The following is a 24,919-nucleotide window of genomic DNA, read 5'->3' as shown; positions in this document are numbered from 1 at the left end:
AGGCGTTCTTGGTTGTTGAATCAAGTACCCTGTAATGCCAGTAAGCTTGTGATAATGTGATCCTTTCTTATGTTCTCACCAGGATCTGCTCCTACCAGAATAGTTCTCCTTACTCCTTTGGGGTGAGCCTAAGATAAAAATGTTTGATCTGTCTCCTGCTTTCCCCTAAATCACTGCAGCTGTAAAAGAAAATAAAATTCTTTTACGTGGCCCAGAACAAGCACATTATTCGTGCTTTTGAAATCAGCGGGAGGTGGAGCTATGAGTCAATTTATACCACCCTCTGTCACCTGCCTTGGCTGGTTGGAAAGCTGTGTGCTCAAGGAGCACCTGCCAGCTGAGAGGCTTACAGACTGGACCATTATAGCTTTGCCTTTTCTGAAAACAGAGATACCAATGGGATCGTCAGCCTATTCACCTTTGGTAAGAGAAAATCAGCAGCAAGGTGGGAGGATCTGTGTGGCTATCTTGGTTGAGGTTCACCAAAAGCGAAGGTTTGGGAAATGTTGCTCTTTAAATTACAGACAGAAGGGTCTGTAACACGCAGGTTTGTTAGCATGAGTAGTGCATAGATGGCCTTGGTGAGACAGGGAGGTGCGTCCAGTCTTGTCGTGGGCAAATGATAGGGTCCTTATTTTTGCCGTGTTGAATCCAAATGAAAACTGAAAACCAAGAATTGTTCACTTGTAGGCTTCATCACTGGCCCCTCTCTTGGTTCCGCTTCCCCAGGATCGATTCATGCAAACAAATCTGCATAGGAAGACTGGAGTCAGAAGGAGGAATCGTGGAAGACCACATAACGCCACAGACAAGGTACTACCTAGAGGACAGCACCTGTGCTGCCAGGGGAGGGCTGCCAGGACACGAGCAACAGCTGTGCTGCCTGGAGCCTTCATCAGCCTTTCCCATTTCTCCCCAAGTTCAAGAGTTATGAGAGCTGTTATTTTTAACTATTAGTTAGGGGAGTGTTTGTTTCTTCTGTGAATGTGTCCTCTAGAGTGGAAAACATTCACTATGACTTGGGGATTGGGAGGCTGAGGACGATGATGAACTTGTGCTTAAGATGCCGGGCAAGGAACTGGGAGAGCTAGATTTTAGTCCTGATTTTACAGCAACCTCGCTACATAAGCTTAACCATATCTCGTAACACCCAAGGGTTAGCCTCAAAATCATTTTCCCTTTGCTTTATGGAGACAGATCAGTGGATAAAATGTATTACTCAATGTCTCTCACTTAAAATAATTCTGAACCGTAATTTTTATGAAAAGGAACTGTTGAAAGGTTTTGAAAGGTATTAAATATGCTACATGCTGAATATGTAACAGCTTACTTCCTTTTCTGAATGATAATTAGTTTAAATGTCAATAAATGAGATAGCTGTAATAAAATAACATTTTTTACCATGTTTTTTTCTGAGTTTCCTGGATCTTATCCTTAGCTGTATTTATTGATTTTACTTTTCCCCCCTCTTGCCATCCTGCTGTAATGCAGTTGTAGTTCTCAGCATTCAGTGTAGAAGTAGGACACTTCCTGTGTTTGCTACACTTGTGAGAGCAGAGCACTCGCTACTCTTTAACCGTATGGGACAATAGTTGTTTTTGTGTTGGCATATTTTCTTAGTGCCTCATTCATTTCGTGAATAAACTTTCTCCAAACTATTGGATTTGAATGATACTGCAGCTGGCTGAAAAACTAATCCTCTGTATTTGGAATGAAAAGTCAAGTTTTCAGTAACTCTCTTGAACATCTCTTCCTGCCGTTTCTCTCCATCTCCATTTCAGAAACATTGCTGCAAAAAAACTCTGCTGAGATTGACGGGTTTCTTCCATACCTGCTACTTTTGTTGAAATGACATTTTCTGAGAGAAAACTACTGGGTTGAGAATTTTGCAGTGGAGTTTAAATAACATTCAGCCTGGTGACTTATTGCTTTTTAGATGGTTAGTCTGGTCTTGTGAAGAGACCAACGCGTCAAAAGGGAGAGGTACACAAGGAAGTCCCAAAGGAGGAATTTCTCAGAAATCAGGATACTTTGAAGCTTTAATTGCCCTTTAAAATTTAGTTAATGGAGCTACTGGTTTCATATGCAGGATTTTACTTGTGGTGTTCTTCAAAATTGTCTTGTTTTCCCCGTGAGCAAGTATAGAGTTGTGTGTAGCTGTAACAGGGAGTCAGGTAGGGGAAAGAAAGAGGAGAGGATTGTGCAGCCTCCAAGCCATTCCCTTGTAGCACCCTACACTGTGCTACACGTTGTCAATATGCTGCTATACCTCAGTGCTTCTCCTTGGCAAATCAGTGAGGTCGTGTGATTTGCCACTTGAACATATATCTATAGCAGTGTATGATATAGAAGCCCTGAATAAACCAGGGCATTTTAATTCACCTATTCATGCTTCTGAACTTTTTGTGTATGTTCATAGGTAACTGCAATTTTTATTCTTGCCTCTTTGTCTTTAATTGCATAATCTAGCACACAGGTGATTTTATAGTATTTCTTTCTCTGCTCGTGTCCTATCAACTTCGTAATCCAGTTTGTATTTGCAACCTGCCATTTTCTTGAATTTTTTTAGAGTTATTGTGACTCATACTTTCTTCAGTTCTTGCTAGTCTTCCTTCAACGTTTAGCTTATATGTTAGTTTTGAATTTTCTGGTAATTTGGTTGCATTTTGATTAATATGGACCTTATCTATGCACAATGGACTCATCTTTACCTAAAACGTTACACTGAAATGAAGGAATACAACCTCTTCTTCATTACATCATCTCAAATTTGACCTGAAACACGAGAGCTACCTTATAGCTAGATGGATCTATATGTAAAATGGAAGAATGGCTTCCCACAGGGCTCAGATTTCAGCCTTTTTCCTGATGTTGTAATTATAGCTCTCAGGGCCTTATCGGACGAGCTCTGGAGTCCCACTTTGGGCAGTTCACTCTTAGATCTTCCCTCCACCTCTGCCCCTCCTTTTTTTTTTTTTTTTTTTTTTCAAAAGGGTCTTGTATTTCGGTATTGTGGCGGATGTTATGAATGACGTCATGTAGCCGGATTAGCTAGTAGCAGTGATAATATCTTGGCTAGGGCATTATGGAAAGGAAGATACCTTTCCTGTTCTGCAGTGATGTGATGTAGCAGATGTGGGCAGCAGCAGTCACTGCTTGAGGAAGGAGGTACATCTCATGGTCCCCGGATCAGCGTGGTGCAAAGTGCTGGGTTGTAATCTGCTGTGCTCAGTCACACTGAAAGTTAAAGAGCAGACCCTGTAGTCTGAAGATAGCTGGATTTCATTGGGGCAATTATTTAATGATTTTTTTGTGAAAACTCTCTTTATGGTATTTCCTACTACTCCCTGAAAGACTGCATTAAAACTTAACCTTTTATAAACACAGCTGGTTAGCAAACAGAAGTCTGGAACCTCATAATTAAAGATAATTAAAATGGAAACATATTCACTGCATTAGTATGAGAATAGCCTATGATTACTTATTTTTTAAATATTTGTCTTCCTCTTCCCTGTGCTATAGGATGGGTTGTGTTAGTTATGTCCTAGTGCTTTGCTAATGGTTAAGCTTTTTTTCCTTATTGTTCTGCAGGCAGAAGTGCCTCACTTGTGCTGGCTCACTGTAAAAATTATAAGGATGAGAAACGTCCGTAAAGCAGACCTGTGTAAGTATCACTGGTATTCTCGGCACAATTCATTCCCTTCTCACTCCAAAACTGCTAGCATGTTCATTGGTTATTAAAAAGACCACCGTCATTGGAACCCAATGGTGTTAGGTAACTGTTTCTTGGTTTACAGGAGTGTCTCAGGTTTTCAGGCTGCAGAAGCTGTATCTGTTTTTTATCATTTAGACTCAATTATTCTAATTTAGAAAACAGTTTAAGACAGAAATCACCAAATCCCATATAGGGAATTAAGTCATCCTTCCTTTCACTGGCTGCTTCGTATTTCCAAATTCGTAATTCTTCATTGCTCGTTTATCCAGAGACTGTGCATTTGCCTTCTGAAAACAGCATATTGGTGAAAGATATTAGGATAAAATCAGTGGCTGTGTTTAATACTGCTACATTTGTCTCTTTGTTGCTATTTGACTCTGGATGACTGGTCCATTACCGTCACAATTAGACCAAAAAAACCTCCCAAAACTAAATATTTCATTTTTTTGAAAAGTGAAGCTTCAGAGAGTGAAATCACATTAATTTGTTTGGAATTTGGCAAATTATTGAAAATAGAGGTAAAAGATCAAAAGAGTCAGAATGGTTCAGTTCCACACTGCTGAAACTGATTATTTTGACTTTCATTAAAGAGTAGTATTTGGAGGTTAAAATTGACTTTGGTTTAAAATTAACTTAAATTTAAAAGAAAAGTTAAATAATAACAAATCCAGAATGTTTTCCTTCGGGTCTAATGAAATATTTAGTACTACCTGGAGGTTTTTTTCCCCCCCAATTGGGCAAAAGGAGTAATAAAAATGTGCTGTTGTGATACTTACACATCTTTTTGTTAATACAGTGAGTCAAACTGATTGCTATGTGAAGCTATGGCTGCCAACAGCTTCATTTCAGGAAGCCCGGACAAGAACTGTATGCAACTGCAAAAACCCTGTCTGGAATGAAGCTTTCCATTTCACTATACAAAGTGCAGTTAAGGTAAGATCTACCCCTGTGTTAATAAGTTGAATCTTTCTGGGGGGGGGGGGGGGAGGAGGTCTTCATCTGCTGTGTTTGACGCTCAGTGCTTGGGTTGCTAACTGCACACTAACAAGAGTGTACTAACAGAGTTGTGCTGATGTCGGGATTTTTAGCCACTGACCACCAGACCCTTTGGAAGCACTAACGTAGTGGGGTTCCTCTGACTTTTCCCCATCCTAGCTTGATGGGTAGTTGAAAAGTTTGTTTTTTGCTCAGTAGGCTAAATATTTTGCTACCAGCCAATCCTAACACCTGCCTGAAAGATTTCTATGTATTTCCAATTTACCAGCTGCGGTCACAGTATGGTCACAGAGTATGGGGCATCAGCAGTGGGGAGGGAGGGCCACAGATCTCCAGCATGGTGCTTCCACCTTTCCACCATGTGGATGTTGTTCAGTGCTGTCCTCAGTTAACTGTTGATCCTGGCGTTTGCCGGGCCTCTGACCTCCCAGAACCTCACCCAGCAGAGACTGGCAGGTTATCAATCCTCAGCTACAAGCTACCAAAGTAGCTTGTGGTAGTAGTAGAAAGTGGCTTTCAATCTTGCTATATATTGATTAAAAACCCTACAGCATCCGCTTCTCCCTTTATCTGCAACCCATCCCATCCATTTTCCTTGTCCCCAAACTCCTGACCCTTTGTAGCCATAGAAAACTGGAAAGCACTGAGGAAAGCAGAGTTCTCCTCGGAAGCAGCCTAGGACAGCAGCCGTCTTGAGCTGCGAGCAGTACTGAAATTCTCCAGCCAATACTGGACTCGGGGTGTTTCCCTGGACTCCAAGGCTGCTTGCAGTGATTGTGAACAAACTGTTACCTTTTGGGAGGGTCTGTAAGAAATACTCACCATTTCTTACAAACTACAAATGTACAAAACTTTTTTTTTTTTTTAACTGGCTTTTTTCAGGGTGAAAACTCTGCCTTTCCCACATTTCCCCCACCCCTCTGGAAAAGGCACGCAATTCACTTTGGCAAAAGAAACTTTACTGCGGGCCAGTGAATGAGCCCCAAAGCCGAGCTGTGAAGTTTGAGGGTAACAGCGGTCCTGTCAGAAGAGGGGCGGGTAGAGCTAGCCAACAGCTGTTGCAGCGGAGGGTTATTTACCTCCTGTCAGCTGCCTCATTATCCCTAAGCCTTTGTTTTCGCCTCTGTCAGGCGAAGCTGATTAAAAGAAAAAAGTGAATTACAGATTTGAGTTCGTTAGCAATCTTGAGTGGGTAAGTCAAATGCTCCTGAGTTTGACCTACTCTATCCTCCTTGGGCTCAGCTAACCTCAGTGGAGTACAAACCGGTCTTCAGAAGTGGGTACATGTGATTTTCTTCTTTTGCACACACTGAGCGAGGAAAGAAGAAATTAGATGCCTTTCCACAACAGACACTTTACGTGGGCCTAAGGCTTGATGAAGAATAGGATGGTTAAGGGAAGATGTAGGTGATATCAAAGAGAGCATGAGCGAAATACAACCTCCTGGTACAAGTGTGGTTAGCCGGAATAGGGGGAGACTTCTGTGTCTTAGAAGGTCCTTGGCTGGTGGTGATGTTACAACTGTGCATAGTGACTGGCTGATTTTCTTTCAAAATGGTAGGTGAGATCCTGACCCCACTGATGTTTGACAATTGACATCAAAGGGGCTGGGATTTTGCCAGTAGCTTAAATCTGAGAGTTTCCTTGGCTATCTGAAAGTCTGTAATGGAGGCAGGCTCTGCTTCCTAGCCACAGAAGGTTGTTTCCTTTCTCAGACTGGTGCTTTCTTGTGTGTAATTGCTATTACTACATGAGCTTTTAGAAGATGATATTCTCCACAAGTTGAACAAATGCCTCCAACACACATGCTATTTTATGTTCAAGCAAGCAAATCTATAAAACAAGGGAAAACAAAAGGAATAAATACCCATTAAAATTTATCTTAACATTTCTTTGGTGTTTTTGGTGGCAAATGACAACAACTATGACAATGCTGCGTAAATCTATGGATTTTTTCAAAAAAAGTGCAAGTCATCCTTTAATTTTAAAAACTAGTCATCTTTTAATTATAAAAAGCTGAGTAAATGCTTTAGACAAAACCAATGTTGTGAAGAAACTGCACAGGCACAGCTTTTTTAATACCAACCGTTTTGTCAGTAAACAGACACATTTTCAGAAACCCGATAGGCTGTAAGAAATGAAACCTTACATCTGCTACTGACCTCTAGTTGGATAACACTCATCCCATGCTTTGAATGAACGTGAGTTTAAAAGGATTGTGGGTCATGTGGAGGAAAGTGGAGTGCTTTATTCTGCCTTAGAACAGTGCTAAGAAACTTTTAAAATGTTTGTAACGTTAGCAGAAATAGGTCAGAGGCAGAGTGCGAGTGATACAAGATCCAGGCTCAATAGCTGGCTTCCTATGGCTTAACAGTACTGTGTGTTCTTGGCATACTATGGGAAATCCAAGCTCAGGGCAAACGCAAGGGAAATCACAGTAGTTTAAGTCTTATTAAAAGAGGCTTAAGCTAATGTGTTCTACCTCCCATTCATCTAAGAGTTTAATCTCTACCATTACTTTCTGGTGATATGCTGAAATTTCTCAAGGTAGCGGCTTTGAATACACAGGCAAAGGTTCTTGGTGAACAGAATGTGTAATCTCCACTTGATAAAGTGCATATTACCCTCATGCCTGTTTCTCATGCATGGATGGCAGCTTTTTTTGCTTTTTTTTTTTTTTTTTGAGCTCTTACTATCAAATCTTTTGACGATTTACTCCTCTAGATCAGTACCTGGCTTTGTAGCCTGAACCGCAGGGGAGTGTTTAACCTGAACTAAGGCCTGCTGAAGTCATCTAGGTAACTGCACTGTTGTCTGCCTGCATTGAACAGAGCGTGGGCTGCATATGAACTAATTCCAGGCCTTCCTTTGGGGCTTGCTAGTCCCAGAATATGGCATTTACATCCTTTTCTGCCTCTCTTCTCAGAATATACTGGAGCTGACAGTTTGTGATGAAGATACTTTCACACCAAATGACCAACTTTTGACTGTTTGCTTTGATGTAGCTAAAATCCAGCCTGGAGAAAAAGTTCACCTGAATTTTGAATTGAATCCAGAGGTAAGAAATGAAAAGACAAGCAAAGTTAGGTGGATAAGTAAAATAATACTGCTGGTCAGAATTTTCTCCAAAGGTAGTACCTCTGTTAAACATTGCAGTGCTCATACACTAGGACTACATTAAAATAATCTTTTTAAAGCCACAAAGTTAAATACTCCGAGGTTAGGAGAGGCCAGAAATAGTCATGTGATTAGTTAGGTGCAAAACAGATTTCTTGTTCTGTTTTTTTATGAAATTTCAAAATGTTTCTGTTCCACATGAGAAAAACAAGATGACCGTTAAGAATTTCTTTAAAAAAAAAAAAAAAAAAAGAGAGGGAGGAAAAAAAAAGAGGAAGTTGGTGGTCAGAGCTCTCATCTCTGTTAGGAGAATGATAAAACAGGGATGTGAGCAGCCTTGCACCCATTTCCAGGCGCTGCCCTCTTCATTAGCTAGTAGCTACGTAGTAGCTATGTCCTCAGCTTCACCACAAATTCCATCCTGTGCTTTGAGGCAATATGCATGGTAAACATTTATATTTTCTCAGGAAAAACCATTTTTTTCCCCTTCTGGTAAAAGATAGTATTTTACTGAGGGGGGGAAAAAAAATCTCAGCAGGTTGGTTTATGATCTTTTGTTACATGATTACATGCTGCTTTTTCAGAGGAGCTGGGGGTCAGTCATTGCACAGAGTGGATAGTGCTTGGTGAATGAGAATCTACTCAGTATGACCTTGGAGTTTTATTTGCAGCACATAATTCAAAGAATGTTGTGTGTTTGGTTATATTAAAGGAGATAAAGAGCTTGTTATGAAATGTTTGGTGGAGGGGGGGTGAAGTTGTTGAAAGGACAGATGGTGGAAATCACAGAAGAGGTCTGTCCTTTAAAAAAGCAAAATATGTACTCAGATTACTTTCTTCAAAATGAACACTACCTCTGCTTAAAGGCTGCATATAGTAATGTGACTTCCGGGCTTTTTCATCATTTTGCTAAGGCTCTGAATTTACAGTTCTTAGGAACTGCATAGTTCAGTTTCTTTCTAAATCACTATATCAGGCTGTCTGGAAAATGGTCTTGCCTATGCTTTATATTTCCATTGCTTTGGAAAGAGAGTGTCTGCTAATTACTCTTCTAGAAAGCTAATAATTTCCTTTACTGAGGTTTCCAGTATTCTTGCACCAGCTGACTATGACCTTCCTGAGATAAGCATCATGTGACCGAAAGCATTTGAAGTATGAATCAAGCTATGAGGTTGCTCTGAGCTAGGTGTGTGCAAAATTGACTTAGCCCATCCTGGACAACCTTAGGCAATGTCACCACCTCTGCCCATAATGATTTGTTTCATCTGCTAAGGTTTCTCAAAAGGAGGGGTGAGGAGGGGGAATGGGTAATATCAGGTTGCTTCCTACTGTGCCTGTTGCTCACTGCGTGGTTTAACAAGTCTTTCCGTTGCTTTGCTGCAGATCTTTCACCCACAAAAATTTGCATGGTACTTTTTAGAAAAATCATTTGTCTGTGTGTGTGTGTGTGTGTGTGTGTGTGTGTACTCCAGGATAAGAAGGATGGGCAGGTAAGATAGGCAAAACGTGGCAGATGTTATAAGCCAGAGTCTTCTAAATATTTTCTGCTAGTATTTGGATAAAGCTGGAACAGATCATCAATAAGTTTGGATAGTACAGATTTGTCAGGATCTGATACCAGAGGAAAATTCTACCTTGCATCTGAATAAGGCGAATGCTTCTAAAATCCATCCCTCAAAGTTCTGTGCCGCAAACTGTGGCCGTTGCTCTTTTTCTCATAAAATAGAAGCTTTGGGAAAAACAAACAGTCAGAACAACCAGCTGCTTGTTTATATACCACAGGTCCAGTTCTCAAAGAAGTCAACTAAGATTTCTCACTTATTAAAATTAACTAGTAAATACAAAAATACTCACTTTCAGCGTTACTGCAGTGATGGCTTTTCCTTAGCTACTACATTATCAGATTTGGCCCAGTTTTCATCCTCTTCACAAAGTTAAAATAAGCTGCACAGCCAGACTGAAAGGATGCTTATCTGTAAAGGTTAGTTCCTTCTGGATTTGAATGAAAAAGTTTTCCACATGGAGCTTGTCAGAAAAAGATTTATATCTTCCACTGAATACTGTTTTCCTCCCTGTGGGTGATACAGGAGATGATACATGGTTTTGTGGATGGTATTTCCTGAACTGGCTATGTTCCATGCAAGGACCCAGGAAATGTCTGCAGTAAAGTAATTCAGAGAGTTATTCATTGCCATCTTGGATGTTATTGATGTGTTACTCCTTTCTTCTCCTCCTGTTCTGTGTTCTTGCTCTTTCTCCTTCATCCTGATTTGGCCCTAATGCACTCTTTCCCCCCTTTGCAATTGCAGTCTTCCCATCCTCTCTTCCCTTCTCCCTGACAATTTTCCTTTCCCGGGTCAATCTCTTCTCCCACCCCTTGTTTCATGTTTACTCCCCATACTCTACAAATTCTTCTTCTGCTTTAACCCACGTATACTCGCCACCTGGGTCCCATTATTCTCAAGCGTGTTCCTCTGTCCACCTGTTTATCCCTCCCTTCCTCTGCACTGATTGACCTATGTCTCACCTCTACAATATATGAACAACAGGACTTTGTCCCCTATTCCATGATACTCATTTTCCTCTGCTCCTCAGGGTGACAGCTTACTGTTTGTTAAATGGTAGAGCAATGGAGAGGCATTACATGAAAAGGCTCTGTTCATTTTAGATTATGCCACAAAGGAAGTGGGAAGAGCAAAATCTTGTGGGTGAGAGTTATAAAAAATGATTAGAGTTCCATCAAAGGCAAAAAGCTTATCCATTCATTTTCCTTAAAAAAAAAAAAAAATAAATAAATAAAAAATTTTATTTTCAGAATCAGGAAGAGCTGGAAGTGGAATTTCTGCTGGAAAACATGTGAGTAAAGACTAAATGTTCCAGAGTGTGTCATCAGAAAAGTTGACATTTTAGAGAATGATAACTCAGCATTAGGGAAGTGGCTCCATATACGTAACCTTAGATACACTGTCCCTTCCTCTTCCCCTGGTTCCTCTTCCATCCTGAATCTGGTGAATTCCCTTCTTGGGATGAAAGTTGCTATTGCACTTGCTGTAACAGTTCCATTTACTATTACCGTTACTGTTTATAGCTGCAGGTGGATGTTCATTTTGTAACTCAACCTTAGGAGAGATGATGCTGATCAGGGGAGATGAGGAGGAGGAAGGGAACACCTCTGGGAGCTGTGGGACTGTGATGTGGCAGTGAGCACAAGGCTGAGCTGAAAGCTGGAAGTGCTGATGGCACTTGGCATCTAGAAAAACTGAACTCAGAGAAGTTAAATATAGAGCAAATCATTCACATCAAAAAGATAATCAGTCATATACCAGCCCTTAAATAAGCCTTTTCTTTTTTGCTTTGCAGTCGGGATGTATCTGAAAACATCATTACTAATGGCGTATTAGTGGTAATCATTTTATTTCTTTTGCTTATGTTCTAATGGTACAGAAGAACTGAGGGATATAGTCAGAATAAGTGTAGGTATCCCTTAGGCATAGCCTTTACTCCTTTTCAGATGAGGCACAAGTGTGCCTTTGAACTTGGTCATACTTACAGTACGCTTGGTTTGGGAGAGTCTTGGATCAGGGCTCTGCCACAGTGCCAGTGAGCTGCCACTGAAGAAATGGTAGTAAACAAGGAAAACAAGGAAACTCAGAAGTGAGTGAGTCTAGCGCCATAGCAAATTTATTACTAGGGAAAGCAGGAATCTTGGAACTGAATGCTCTTTCCCCCTCATCTCCGAAGGGCTGTATAATGCCCCTGTGCTGCTTTTTCCTCCTTTGTGCATCACTACTCTTGAGAAGTTTCAGCTTCAGCCCAGAGGTCTTAAAATACAGGCCCATCTTTCAGTTGTTCCACAGAGCTCATAAGCATCCTTCAGTTCACTTGATTGAGGATGGAGGTTAAAACATTGTCTAGAAGGGGGAAAAATTCCTTTTGTTAACTGTTGGGCATTTAATTATATTTAAATGTTACAGGTCATCCTCAGCTATCCTAGCTCCATTGACTACAGTAGTTCTTCCAGCTTTATGGAAGCTGAGAATCAGCCTCTCCAATTTACCTCATCTTCACAGGAAGTCATGGCCAACCCTGGTCCTTCCACAGGAGCTCTAGATTCTCTGTGAGCATCCGGAACTTCCTTGTGAGCAGTGACCAATGATTTTATTGCTTCTCTCTTTCAGTCTCGAGATGTTTCCCATTTGGAAGTACAGGTGGATGCAATAAAGATGACGAGCCTTTTCACAAGTGAGGTTAATGGTTTGTCACTATTTGTTTATGCTATGCAAGATGCAGCTAAGTCTAGAACATATGTGATCCATTTTAGTTTCCTCATGTGTGTATCAGGGCTGCTTGGGATGTGAAAGATTTCCTGAATTACTTACTTGCTGCTGGTGAAAATCCTCTGTAGGTGACCTGGCTATGTGGCTTAAGGGAAACTATGCAGATACAGTGAGGAAAACTGAAACTTGACTGTAGTGTGACAGAGTATAACTACCTGCACTAAGAACGGAAAGTGAAAGAAGAGACATAACTACTAGGAGTGAAAGACTATGGTGGGAACTCAAGGGCATCCACTGGTCTAGCACATGCTCTCTGTCTTGGTCCTTGTTCAGACTGCATCTGTGTTCACAGCGGGAAGCAGAAGTCCTGGTCCAAATTCATGCTGACTGCATTAAGGCTGAAACTTTCCTCAGGGTGTTTTCCATTGTTATTTTTCAGCACTGCATGCCGTTAAGATTTTTGTGTGCCTTTCTTCTCGCTTTTAGGGAGAGATTTTACTTTCGCAGTGAAAGGATCCTATGAAGGAAGGCAAGATGTTTCCTTAGGTCCTTGCTGCAACAGGAGAGGCAGCAATACAGCCCTGTTCCACTACATCAAGCACAGTCAAGCCAACCTGGAGATTATGCTGCCAAAAGAGAGCTTCTTCTGTGGTGTATGCCTTTAGCTGTTATTGCTATCCATAAGCCAAGTAACTTGTGGGAAGCATCATGAATTGGCCCTTGTCTGGTCGATTTATACCTATGGGCTGTAAACCATTTTCATCTTATAACAATCTTTTTTTCATTTTAATTCAGCATAGCTCAGATAAAAGGGAAAGGGGCATAAGTCGTCCCCTAGCTGTGCCTCTGAATTCTCTGGACTTGCGAGAGAGAGTAACAGTAGCAAGAGTGAGTAACCTTTGACAGCCTTTGAAATTATTTCAATTACACGTAAGCTATATCTATGTGACACCTGATTTCTTATTAAAAGATGTACTAGCTGAGTATGCTTAGTTCTGCTGACACTAGAATATGTAACCAGTATTCAAGGAAAGAGTAGTATATTAAGAATTGCTAATTTCTTTAAGATATATTTTAAAAGCAAAATGTAGGAATTACTGTGTGCAAAAGGCCTGAGAACAGACCAGCTAGACTATAGAGCTGAGTAATTGCTAATACTGTGAAAACTAACTGTAACAAGCTTTCAGCTCCATTTAAAATTTATGATGTTTTCACTCTTGATTTTCAGGGTGAATCTTATGATGTGCATGTGAGGGAAGAAGATGGGTAAATTCTTTTATTTCTTTTGAATGATTCTTTAGGCCATCTCCTATCCTTTCTTAGTATGCTCTATAGATGAAGGGAAGCTACAACTTAAACTAGTTCATTATTTCAAAATGATGGAGTAAAGATTATAACTGATTTAACAAGACTAAAATATGGAGAAGGGTTAATAGATGATTGATATGTTATTGAATCGGTTGTCAGCTCAGCATAGGACTGGGGTAGGTAATCATGGGATATAACCAGTCACAGTACTTCCCAATGCTGATGCCTAAGAATTGCTGTGGTAAGTAACCTTTATCTATAATACATACAGATTTGTGTGTAATGCATTTGTAGCATGTTTTTAGCATCATTATTCATGTATCAGTCCTCTGCAGGTCATTTTCAATGAAACAGTTGGACAGTGAGTAGTTCACCAGTGGGCTCACAAGCAGTGATTTTTCTGAAGGGCACCATTACCCCCTACTGATTAGTTAGCTACATTGCAAGCAGTAATTACAGGTGGAGGTGGTAAATCAGAGTTTTTACTGAGTATTAACTGAGGATCATGGAACAGACAAAGGAACCTCTTGACTGAACACCCCCCTGCCCCAAAACAGTAGACCTGTGAAATAAGGGTTTTGAAATTAATGATGCGCAAGAAGTTCATGATCACGTACACATAGGAAGGCAAACATTTAAGACACATTTTGTGACTTAAGTATTTGCAACACAAGCTCTCAGTAAAGAACTGGATTGTACTGAAGTTTAAGTAATTGCTTAGGCCCACTCTGCTGTTCAGGAAATACGCAGGAAGATATTGTTAAGAGGTGCTCACATTTCAGGGCTCAGTATGACACAGTTTGAGTTTAATTATAATATCTCTTGTTTTTCACTGGCTGAGAATTCACTGAGTTTCCTAATGACTGCATGAAATAGTTTAGGATACACTTCTGATATCTCTGCAGGAAGGTAGAAACACAGGATCTGTGAAAGCCACACACATGTTCTCATTTGCTTAGTGAGATCTTTGCATGTATGGAAGTAGCCTTCCTGGAAACTGGTTTATTGTTGGAGATGAGTTTGCCTGGTGTCTTGAGCCATAGCTCTAGAAATGGCTTACAGGCAACATTTATCTTGTGCTCTGGTCTTATGCTCTAGATATAAGAACTTAGATTTGCGCTTGGGGTTTGGTCTATGTGCAGAGGAGGAGGATTTTATCTGTAAAAGGAAGAAAGTGGTTGCTGCTGCTCTGAAAGAAGTTCTTCAGCTAGATGAAGACCTACAGGAGAACGAGGTGTGTGGGATAGCCTTTGGTACTTGAAATATTCTGTCCTGCTTTGAATGAAGTGGGTGTAATGTACTTGTAGGTGTGCCCATGTATCTCTTCTACGTCTTTTTTACTAAAGTATGCAGACCAGATTCTCACTTGTACCCAGACTATAACCAAGAATTTTTGGCACAGAGCGAGGAAGAGAAGCTCTCATGAGGTCTGTTACGGCTCTTTGGTTTTTCTGCCAATCTCCACCCTCACTTTGTGGGTTAAAAGCAGCTGGCCTGCAGGACATGAGCATAGTGGGAATTTGGTAACCCCTGGGGCTGCTGCAGTGTGAAGGAGGTGAAGCACCACTGACTCACTGTGGCAAAGCAACCACAGTGCGCCCTTAATACAAGGGCTGGTCTTGGTGCTTCCTGGGTGCTCTCGTCACAGGAAGGCTTGTGGCGAGGAATCATTGATGCTCAGAAACCTAGGCAGTTAAGTCAACTAAGTCAAGTTCTCATGGACTTGGATACTGAGTAGGATAGGACTTTATTTTTTTCATCTCTGACTAAACAAAAAGATCTGAAACTTATATCAGAATGGAGGAACAAGCTCCAAAGTTAACTGGGTAAATAACCTCCTTGAAAAGAGTCAGGAGTGAGGGGAGGAATGAAAAAGCCTGAGAGTGTGGAGGTCAGAAAGCACAGGGCATAAACTGGGAATTGCTGGGAAGTGAATCTGAGGTAGATCCAACAGAATAAGATAAAAGGGTTATGGAGTTACATGAATTAAAAAAATAAAAAAAACCCCAAAACCCAAAAGCAAGGAGAGATGGTGAAACACAATGAGGCTGAGATTAAAGGTAAAAATATCCCTAAAACTGAAGAAATATGTTGTGCCAGTTTTTAAGGACTGTGCTAACTACGGGGCAAAGAGAGAATGGCCACGTACCTGAGGAAGGTTAAGACTAAATAACGTAAAGCATTAATGTCAGGGAGAGGACAGGCACCCCCACCACCTCGTGCCTCCAGGCAGACCATCTGCCTGGAGATTAGCAAATGCTGCATGTAAATTTTAAAGAAGAATTGAAAAAGATCCAGGCAGCCTTTGATCTATCAGTCTGTCCTCAGTAAGTTCCTGTTGGTAAAGAAAACACTGCAGAATGTGGCTGATCACCTCAAAGACTCGTGAGCAAAGAGCTATGCTTGCAGATCTTGACTTAGCCGAGCATCACTGATCAGAATGGTGCTTTCAGTGTATGTTAAGTATCACTGAAATTAATGCAACTCAAGCACATGCCTAAGTGCTGGCACAAACGGGGTGAAATAAGTCCAAACCCACCTGAATCAGGGTTTAATGCTACTTTTTCTGAGTGCCGATCACTTATTATTCCTCTGTTAGTGAACAGCTTTGCCTTTGTGTGCTGAACAGGTGCCAGTGGTGGCAGTCACGACCGCAGCAGGTGGAGTAAGGTCCATGACGGCTATGTTTGGCAGTCTTTTGGCTCTCCAAGAGTTAGGTGTTTTGGACTGTGTCTCATACATCAGTGGTTTATCTGCCACAACGTGGTAAGCAAAGTTGGCCTTGTTTGCTGTTCATGCTAACAGAGCCAATAAAAGGCACTGCCTGGCTGAGGGATCTTACTCAGCTTGGTGGTGAGACTCCTGGGACAGCTCCCTTTTGGAGCTCTGCCTGCCACCCATTTCATGGGACCACTCGGTGCCATAGGCTTTGCTCATCTCCTCCTGCCACTAGAGACAAACTGAGTGAAAGCTACTGTAAGTATTACTGTGATTGCACTGAAGCATTTACAGGGAGGGAGAGAAGAGATCGACAAGCCTGGATGGTTTATCAATATTACCCTGCAATTATATATAGTTGGCAAACGCAGCTGTAGTTATTTTGTGGCTTGGTTGCATGCCTTTCTCATGTGCCATATGTTTTACATTCTCTTTAGGGGCTATGTTTGTTTCTGTCATGAAATCAGTGCCTGGCACAGAGAACGGGGGAAAAATGTGTATTTTTTTAATGAAACAGCTGGAGTAACCATCTTCAGACAAAAGTTGCAGCCTGACGCAGGACAATCAAAGGTTAATTTTATACGAACTTGTGCTAAGTTTTGGGTAGCTCCTCATTACATTTTTTTTGATTCTGAGAAGAAACAAAATGATTTTGAATGTTTTCATGCAGGAAAACATCATTGTATAATCTAAATTCTGCTTGGAGCTTTGAACTGCTCTTCGAAGGTGGAAGTTGGAGGTGGAGAGCCTCATGTAATTGAAGCAAAACTATTTTGCATGAAACGTGTCATATAAGCCTATATATTTTCATAAACTCTTGTCCTGAACCACAGTTTGTTTTTTCTTTTTATCAGGACCATGGCAAAGTTATATGAAGATGCAAACTGGTCACAAAAGGATCTCAAAGGGCCAGTTGATGATATCCGGAGACATGTGATCAAAAGCAAGCTGCGCTGTTTCTCACTGGGTCATCTGAAGTACTATGAAAAGGAGATTTGTGAAAGAAAGCAAGAGGGGCACAAGGTGTCTTTTACAGATCTGTGGGGACTCTTCATTGACTCTATGTTACATAATGAGGTATTATATATATACATCCCTTATTTCAGAGAAATTCTAATTTTTCATGTCTACAGTTCTAGATTGAATTATAACTCAAGAGAAAAGGCCCATTTGATACTAAGACAGAATTTTGAACTAAAGTAAACACTTTAGTTCCTTTAGTAACACTTTAGTTTTAGGTTGACTGGAAATGTGCATACGCACACGCATGCATACGCACACGCATTAAAAAATAACATGCAGCATACTTTCTGTTAAGGATGTTTCAAATTTCTTAGGGGTCTTTCTTAGGGACTTTGTAGAAAAAATTAACGTGGTAAGACTAAATGGAAGCATCTCAGGGCAATGTCTGAGCATGAGAAAAGTCAGGGCATTAATGAAACGGATTTTTATTCTTTAATTTCAGATCAAATGACCATTCTAGCAACATATAGAGGAGAGATGGCTCTGATATAGCTAAGTTCAGGCATAGCGATATATAGCCATACTAGCAAACAATAAAACAATATTTAAATGAGCCTTGGTTGACTTTGACCTGCAGCATCTCCAAGGTAGCCAAGTAGCTTTCCCTTTCCTTGAATTACCTAAGGCACGTGGCAGTGACTGCAGAAATGAGTTCCCTGCATTCCCCCTCTGTCCCTCACTCCAGAACAAAACCCTGGAAGCGTCAGTGACCTTTGGCAAGGTTTTGGAGTGTCCCAGATAGGTGAACATGTACATATTTATGTGGTCAAACAATTGAAGTGTATGGAACAAAATCTGCCGACATATAGGAGACATTTCGTTATAACAGTCTGTGCTTAGATGCTTTATGAGGTCTGTGCATCATTTTCATGTTTTTCAACCATTTTTTTAACAGGAAAACACCCATAAACTCTCTGATCAGCAACTCGCACTGAATCAGGGGCAGAATCCACTGCCCGTATATCTGTCCCTCAATGTCAAGGATGACTTTAGCACTCTGGATTTTAAAGGTAATGATTTTTATGCATGTTTTTATGTATCTAAGATGTTTCTTTTTAGGGCTAGGTGACTGCCAAAGGCTTCTTTTAAGTATCTAAGCTTCTAAAATATCATAAGCCTCTTTTAAAAGCTTTCTTTTAAATAGTTTCTTTCTTTTTTCTCTATTTTCACATCTGGGCTCCGACTTGGAGGAAAAATAAGTGTCCAAATATGAGAGACATTCCTGTGCAAAGACGCTGTCCTGCGAGGGGCAGAGAGGCCTGTTGCTTGCAGCCTTGAGAACCACTGCTGTTGCTCTTTCTTCCTCCCCTCCTCGTGCTCCTCGCGACCTCTTTCAGCTGCTCAGGTTGCTGCCAAGGCAGCAGTAGTCTAAGAAAGCCATGAAGAGCAGGGCAAAGGGACGCAAGGAGTAGGGGGAAAGGGAAGAAGGCCGGGGAGGGGGGAATGATAGTAAGCGGCTCCAAGTATGCAGAGATAGATCTAAGGAGCAGCAGCAGTGTTACATGCTGAGCAGCAGTGCCGATCGCTGACCATTTCCTCGGCATTATCTGGCCAAAATACAGAACCTGGTCGTCTGCTTCCAGACACAACCTGCGGTTCAGGGTGTTCAGCCAAGATTTGGGAAGGTGTTGCTCAGTACATCTGAGTCTTTTGAGCTTCGCAAGGCAACGATTATCAGAATCTCAGACTGAACAGTAGCTGGTGTCGTTGCTGAGTCTGGGGACTTAACACAGCTTGAGTAGTACCTTAACTATCAGTGGACTTTCAGCCTCAGTTTTCCCTTCCTCGTACCAAGCTGGACCTGAGCCACAACCTTAATGGATTTTCTTGGTGCTAGTGCAGGAGGTGTATTTAGCTTTTGTGTTCACCAGTCTGACACACGATATATTGAAGGGCACTTGTTTGTTCAAAATGTGATGGTCTGTCACCAGCATGCTGAGGCTACAATTCTTATTCTTCAAGCTTTTGATTTTCTGATAACCTTGTCCTTTTACTCGTGTTCAGGTAGCTGCAATAAATCCTTCTTCTTGATGCCTTATTTGCAGAGTGGGTGGAGTTCACACCGTATGAGGTGGGTTTTCTGAAATACGGAGCCTTTGTTCGTTCAGAGGATTTTGGTAGTGAGTTCTTCGTGGGTCGCCTGATGAAGAAGATCCCAGAATCCCAGATCTGCTTCTTGGAAGGTGATTTATTATCCCAGAAAATGTCAACTTTATAAATAGGTAGTTGGCTACCCACAGTCATCTTCTAATAACTGCTTGTCTGCAAGGAGAAACACTAGTACTGGATAACATATCTAAGGCAATTTAAGTCTCAAATGAACCATCCTAAAGAGGCAAAATGAACTGTAGAGGAGGCAAATTCCGAAGGCAGATGCAATTAATTTGCTGGGCTTTTTAAATTAGACTAAAACAGAATATGCTTGTTAGAACTACCTTTTGAAGTATTTAAAATCAGCAGCTGAGTGTTATAAACACCCCTGGTTTTTAAAATGGCCTGATCATAATCCAGGCATTATGTGGCATGGTATGGCATTTGGTATTCATATTCCAATCCATAAAATATCGTAACTGGGTATTTAGGATAAAATTGGATGAATATGAAGTTATGAGTAAAAACAATGCTAATTTAGACAATTGCAGAGGCTGAGTAAGACTGACTAAGTATGTCTCCAGAGCTGTGCTCTAAAAATGCACAGTAGTTCTAAGCAGAGTGTTGTTGTTGTTGGTTTTTAAACTTTCCAGGCACATGGAGTAATATATTTTCCCAGAGTTTTATGGATGCTGTCTACCTCTCGGGTCATTCAGAGGACTTCTGGCACAGATGGACCCGGGGTACGGAGTCTGACATAGGTTGGTTATTTGGATTACCTTTTCACTTGCATCTGCATTACCTTCACACCTCTCTGAAATGTGAAGCCTGCCATTTTGGAGGCATTTGGTTTTGTGCCTGATTCTGGGTTTGGGGATGCCAAGCCTTTGAGAGTGAGGGAAAAAAAACAGTTGCACTGGAAAGCAGGCAAAAAACTGCATTGTGCTGCTCACCATACAAAATCCCTGGGCAGTTTTGTCTGTGGCAAGAGGGTTACTGGGAGCCCTATACGGAGGAAGAGGCCAGGTGGGGAGCGACAGGATGATGCTGTGAGACCAACGCCCCTGCCAAATGCAGTCTGCATGACAACGTGAGCACCTGCTTGCAGGCAGGGCAGTGTGGTTCGGCTGCCCGACCTCCACTCCAGCTGACACAGCAGTTACGTACTGCTTGTGGGTGCCATCTCCAGAGCAGATAGGGGCTTCCCGGGCATGAGCTTGCCTTTCGCTGTGTGCTTGTTAAGCTGTGGCTGTCTGCTGGGCGCAGAGTGGAACTTCTCAGTTTTTCATTGGAGTCATACGCTGCTGGGATACACCTGCTCTGTCTGTTGGCTGTTGATGATTTTGAGCCTGTTCTCTTTTTGGGATTTACTGAGCTGAGCTAGTTAACTAGTACTTGTTTTGATTAGCAATTGTTAAAGTATTCAGAGATACCCTTTGATGTGAGACAATCAGAAATTCAAATTCACTCTTTGTTATTCTTAGTATCAGAGAGATGCTCTAAACAGCTGCGAATAAAAACTCTCTTCTCATCCTCTCCACAGAGGAGCAACCTGCTCTGCCCAAAAGGTCTCATGAGCAGACGACTTACTTATCTGTTCCCAAAGGCTGTCTTTCCAATACTCTTCGAGAGTTGATGACAGGGAGGCCAGTGGTTTCAAATTATCATAATTTCCTCAAGGGCTTGCAACTGCATGATGAATACTTGGAACATGATAGCTTCTGCATGTGGAAAGGTAAGGAGACCTGTTTTCAGATGCGTCTTTGAAGGTGATTTGAGGGCTGATACAAGGTGAGGCCAAATATCAGCTAAGATTTAGTATTAAGGCGAATTTTGACTGATGATGTTATAACCAGTTAAGTAATTACTCATGCTGGGAAGCTGTCTGTGGAGTTGTTGAGTCCCAGATGATTTATTTCAGGTCTTGTTTTTGTCTTGAAGAAGCCATTGCAGGCTTACTTCAACTCTGTTCTTCACAGGAAAACCCACAAAAAAGCCCACAGCTTCCACTGAAGCTGAAATATCTAGCCACACCCAGATTTACACCAGCTGAAAAAGCAACTTAAATTATCACTTTGGATGAAGATAAGCCTCAAAACTGCTCCCTAGTACTGATCTCAGGGCTGAGCCATGGAGGCATAAAAAGACTAATACAGAAAAAGCAAACTGCCTTTACTTGCTTACTTTGTTATGGTCATTTGAAAAGAAATGGACTTGCGCCTGCAGCGATTAATTAATGACGTAAATTCTTTGACTTTCAGACACAGTACTCGATTCTGCTCCCAACCAACTGAATCAAATGGATGACTACCTCAAGTTGGTAGATACAGCTTTCTTCATCAATACCAGCTGCCCACCCATTTTGAGGCCGGAGAGGAAAGTGGATGTCATTCTGCATTTGAATTACAGCGGGGGATCACAGACCCTGGTGATGTTTTGAAGCAGTGATTCTTTTATCTCTAGGACTCCAGCAGCTGAATTATCACATTTCACTTTTTTCAGAAAATGGTCTGTTCTTGTTAAATTAAGGGATCGCTTTAGTGATACTATGCAACACTATAAGCAAAATCTTGCTTTCATTATCAGAGCTATTTTCTATAGCTTTCTGGGACACACTCAGGGCCACACACACGCACGCAAGTTTACCTCTTCTGCATATCTGTGCAGCTTTGTCACTGTGGTATCCAAGTTCCTTAACATTTCATTAAATAAGTTTTAAAAATGTAATTAGTTTGTACATAATTTTGCTATTTTTTGAATGAAAACTTGGAATTTCCTTTCTTTTACGTTTGACTCTAGATATTTACGTAAGCCTCAGTCAGGTTTAGTGTTTTGTCATGTTTGAAGAAACATTGATTGAAATTAGTGTAATTTGTTTGCAACAGGGCATCAATACATTGATCTCTGAATACAAATACTCAAGAACCTGTGATCTGTGAGAAACTATATTTAATCAAAATTTCATGATCCAAATCTGTTGTGCTCACTAATCTACCAAAATGTGCTGAATTTTGTATAGGTTTTAGAAGACAGTAACCTTGACTTAAAAATATACAGTGTTCGAAAATAAGCCATCGGTCCTGCACTCAGGAAGTTTTAAAATCAAGGAGGCAGGCTTATTCCAGTGGATAATTACCCACATTTGCAGGAGATGTAAAATAATCACATATTTGCCCAATGCAATAAAATATCAGTAATAGGCTTTGGTAGCTTTCTTTCAACCTGTCTTTGCATTGCAACTCTGTTCTTCAACGATCCAGCCGCTGGACCTATTCTCAGAGTACTGCTCAGAGCAAGGAATCCCGTTCCCCCGGACAGAGCTGAGCGAGGACGACCGGGAGCACCTGAAGGAGTGCTACGTGTTTGAGGACAACTCAGAGGCCCCTATCTTGCTCTATTTCCCACTGGTGTGTGACACCTTCCAAAAATACAAGGCACCTAGTAAGTTAAGAGCATTAATCAATCATTTTTTTGAGGTTGTCCCATCCAGTTTATCCACTAAATTCATCTCTTTAAAATGAGATATCGTTAAGCTTCTCAATTGGCTAAGTTACCGTATTCAAAGTCCTGTTGTGATGGAAGTCATTTTGGCCAGCTAATCTGGGATTGAACTGTAGAACTTCGAAATTAAAAGCGTGAATAACTGTAGCTAGAGATAAAATGCATCTGGAGTCTGGGACAGTTTCCTTTCCTTCGATAATCAAGGATAGGAGGCAGGAAATAAGTTGCATTCACTGCTAGCTTACACTAGCACTCAGCAATCTTTTATAATCAGGTATTGCATGTATGTTGTTAACAAAGCTAGTCTTTTCTTGTTTCTTTGTTTAAATGAAATTGAAAAATCTTGAAATAGAAAGTGCAGGCAATATATAGGAAGACTAAGGATTTGTACAAGCTGCTTTGTTTTCTGTGACTTTTTTTTTCAAAAGTTGCCAGGTTATTTTTTCAGTTCAGCAGTAGAATAAGTTGTGACAATTTTTTCCTCCAGGAAAAAGTACTTGGTAAATTCAGTTTCAAGTTACAGATACTCTTGCATGACTGCTTTCCCGTTTTCTTGTTCCCAATTTAGTATGAACCAGGAAAACTTACTGAAAAACTGAACAAAACCCCATGCACTGCCTTATTGAAAAGACCTTGTGTAGTTTCACCATCCTTTTCTTTTGTCCTGTGGCATCTGTTTAAAGTCCTGGAAATCTCAGGCACCTGAGAGGGAGAATTCCCCTTCCAGGAGCTTTCTGATGTCATTCTTCACCAGTTGGTAGATATGAACAGTCATCTCAAGTTACCTAATGGAACAGTTAAAAGTCCTGAATCTGAAAAAGTGGAATATTCTCGTGGAAAACTTTGTTTGAATGGAAAGCATTTTCCGTGACAAAATTGTTCTGCCAGTCAATCTGTATCAGCTGCAATTGTGGCTAATTGGTAAACTACTGGATTTTAGTAGTGTAGCAGATTTAGTGTCTATATCATAACTAAGCCATCCTTAGCTATTTTCCTGAGGGAACTAAGCTTCTTGGGGCTGTTACTGTCTATTCTGCATTGCTTGCTATAGGTCTCTCAACATCAGTAATGTTGTTATGATGAACTTTGCTATGTTTTTACTTCAGATGTGGAGCGCAGTCCCTCAGAAATGGAGCAGGGGAGAGTAGATGTGTCCAGTTGTGCTGCTCCATATGGCACTGGTCTGCTTACGTATACTGAAGAGAATTTCAACAAGCTGCTGAACTTGTGCAACTACAACATCCTGAATAATAAACATCTAATTCTTCAGGCTTTGCGAACTGCAGTGGAACGGAAGCAATTTAAAAGCTGTTCGTTACTGCAGTCATCTAGACTCTGTTAAAGTATATTTTGACCAACATCACCCAAAGGAGATACACAGATGTTTTGGTAACTAACACTTAAATGACCAGGGAACATGAATCCATACAAAATGAACATCCATGTCAGCTTATTCGATAGAGAAAATCATGTCTTTTGTTAAGTACTGAGTGGTGTGGTTAATGATGATTCTGGTATTAAAGTCATTAGCAAATTGTGATTTTTTCTTTTTTTTTTTTTTAAGATTCACTCCACTGCAATAGTGGATGGGAAGGAAGTTTTGGAGTTACAGGGTCCTGTTTGATATATAGTGATATAGTGATGAGGTTTAAACCTGACAAAACTCCATGCCAAGTTTGGGTGCAACCTTTAGTGGCATGTGGTCTTTGTTCTAGAGACCAAAGCAAAGATCAAGTAAAGTCCTCCCTTGTGTCTCTGCTAGTGATAGCAGAAGGTGCCTAAAGATACCAAAAGATTCTTGCACCTGGAAAAGGAGGATTGATAATCAAAGAATGGAACTAGAGATGATAACCTTGGCTTTGTCAGTGTCCTTCCTTTAGGCAGAAGTCTCATCTTCGTCGAATTTACCTGTTTGACCGCCATTGAACTGAGTCTAAATTTTTGATGAACTACCCCAGGGTTATCAGCATCCAATAAGTACAATATCTGAAAGTGCTCCACTTTTCCTGAACGCTCTAGGCTATTGCCTACTGAGTAGATTTTAAAACCAAGGAATCTGCTAAGATTTTGAATCCTACGCTTACTGGTTTTGGAGAAATGGTCTAACAGCCTAGGCTTTGACCATAACCTTATTTTCATTTATTAATCTGCTGTTAGCTCTCAGACGTTCTTG

At 40.9% G+C, this 24,919-nt stretch overlaps 1 protein-coding gene across 1 annotated transcript; it reads left to right on the top strand.

The window, feature by feature from the left end:
- LOC104150432 (cytosolic phospholipase A2 epsilon-like) lies at positions 1-24,168 on the top strand. The gene is made up of 21 exons (XM_068945979.1): positions 1-40; positions 730-813; positions 3,592-3,664; positions 4,512-4,648; positions 7,638-7,769; positions 10,644-10,684; positions 11,189-11,231; positions 12,007-12,070; positions 12,592-12,758; positions 12,901-12,993; positions 13,334-13,371; positions 14,512-14,647; positions 16,043-16,179; positions 16,986-17,208; positions 18,050-18,164; positions 19,200-19,337; positions 19,899-20,006; positions 20,789-20,980; positions 21,507-21,673; positions 22,506-22,686; positions 23,853-24,168. The coding sequence occupies exons 1-21, from the start codon at positions 35-37 to the stop codon at positions 24,086-24,088; spliced, it is 2,511 nt and encodes an 836-aa protein (XP_068802080.1). The 5' UTR covers positions 1-34; the 3' UTR covers positions 24,089-24,168.
- Positions 24,169-24,919: the final 751 nt, after the last annotated feature.

The sequence above is a fragment of the Struthio camelus genome, chromosome 5 (assembly GCF_040807025.1).
Source record: "Struthio camelus isolate bStrCam1 chromosome 5, bStrCam1.hap1, whole genome shotgun sequence".
NCBI lineage: Eukaryota > Metazoa > Chordata > Aves > Struthioniformes > Struthionidae > Struthio > Struthio camelus.
The sequence above is the reverse complement of the archived record's forward strand: the minus strand, read 5'-3'. Positions and strand labels throughout refer to the sequence as shown.

Excerpts from the sequence above, each read along its gene's own strand:
- LOC104150432 (XM_068945979.1), top strand. Across the intron at positions 12,071-12,591 it reads GATGACGAGCCTTTTCACAA|GGAGAGATTTTACTTTCGCA; the intron begins GTGAGGTTAATG and ends TCTCGCTTTTAG. Across the intron at positions 17,209-18,049 it reads ACTCTATGTTACATAATGAG|GAAAACACCCATAAACTCTC; the intron begins GTATTATATATA and ends TTTTTTTAACAG.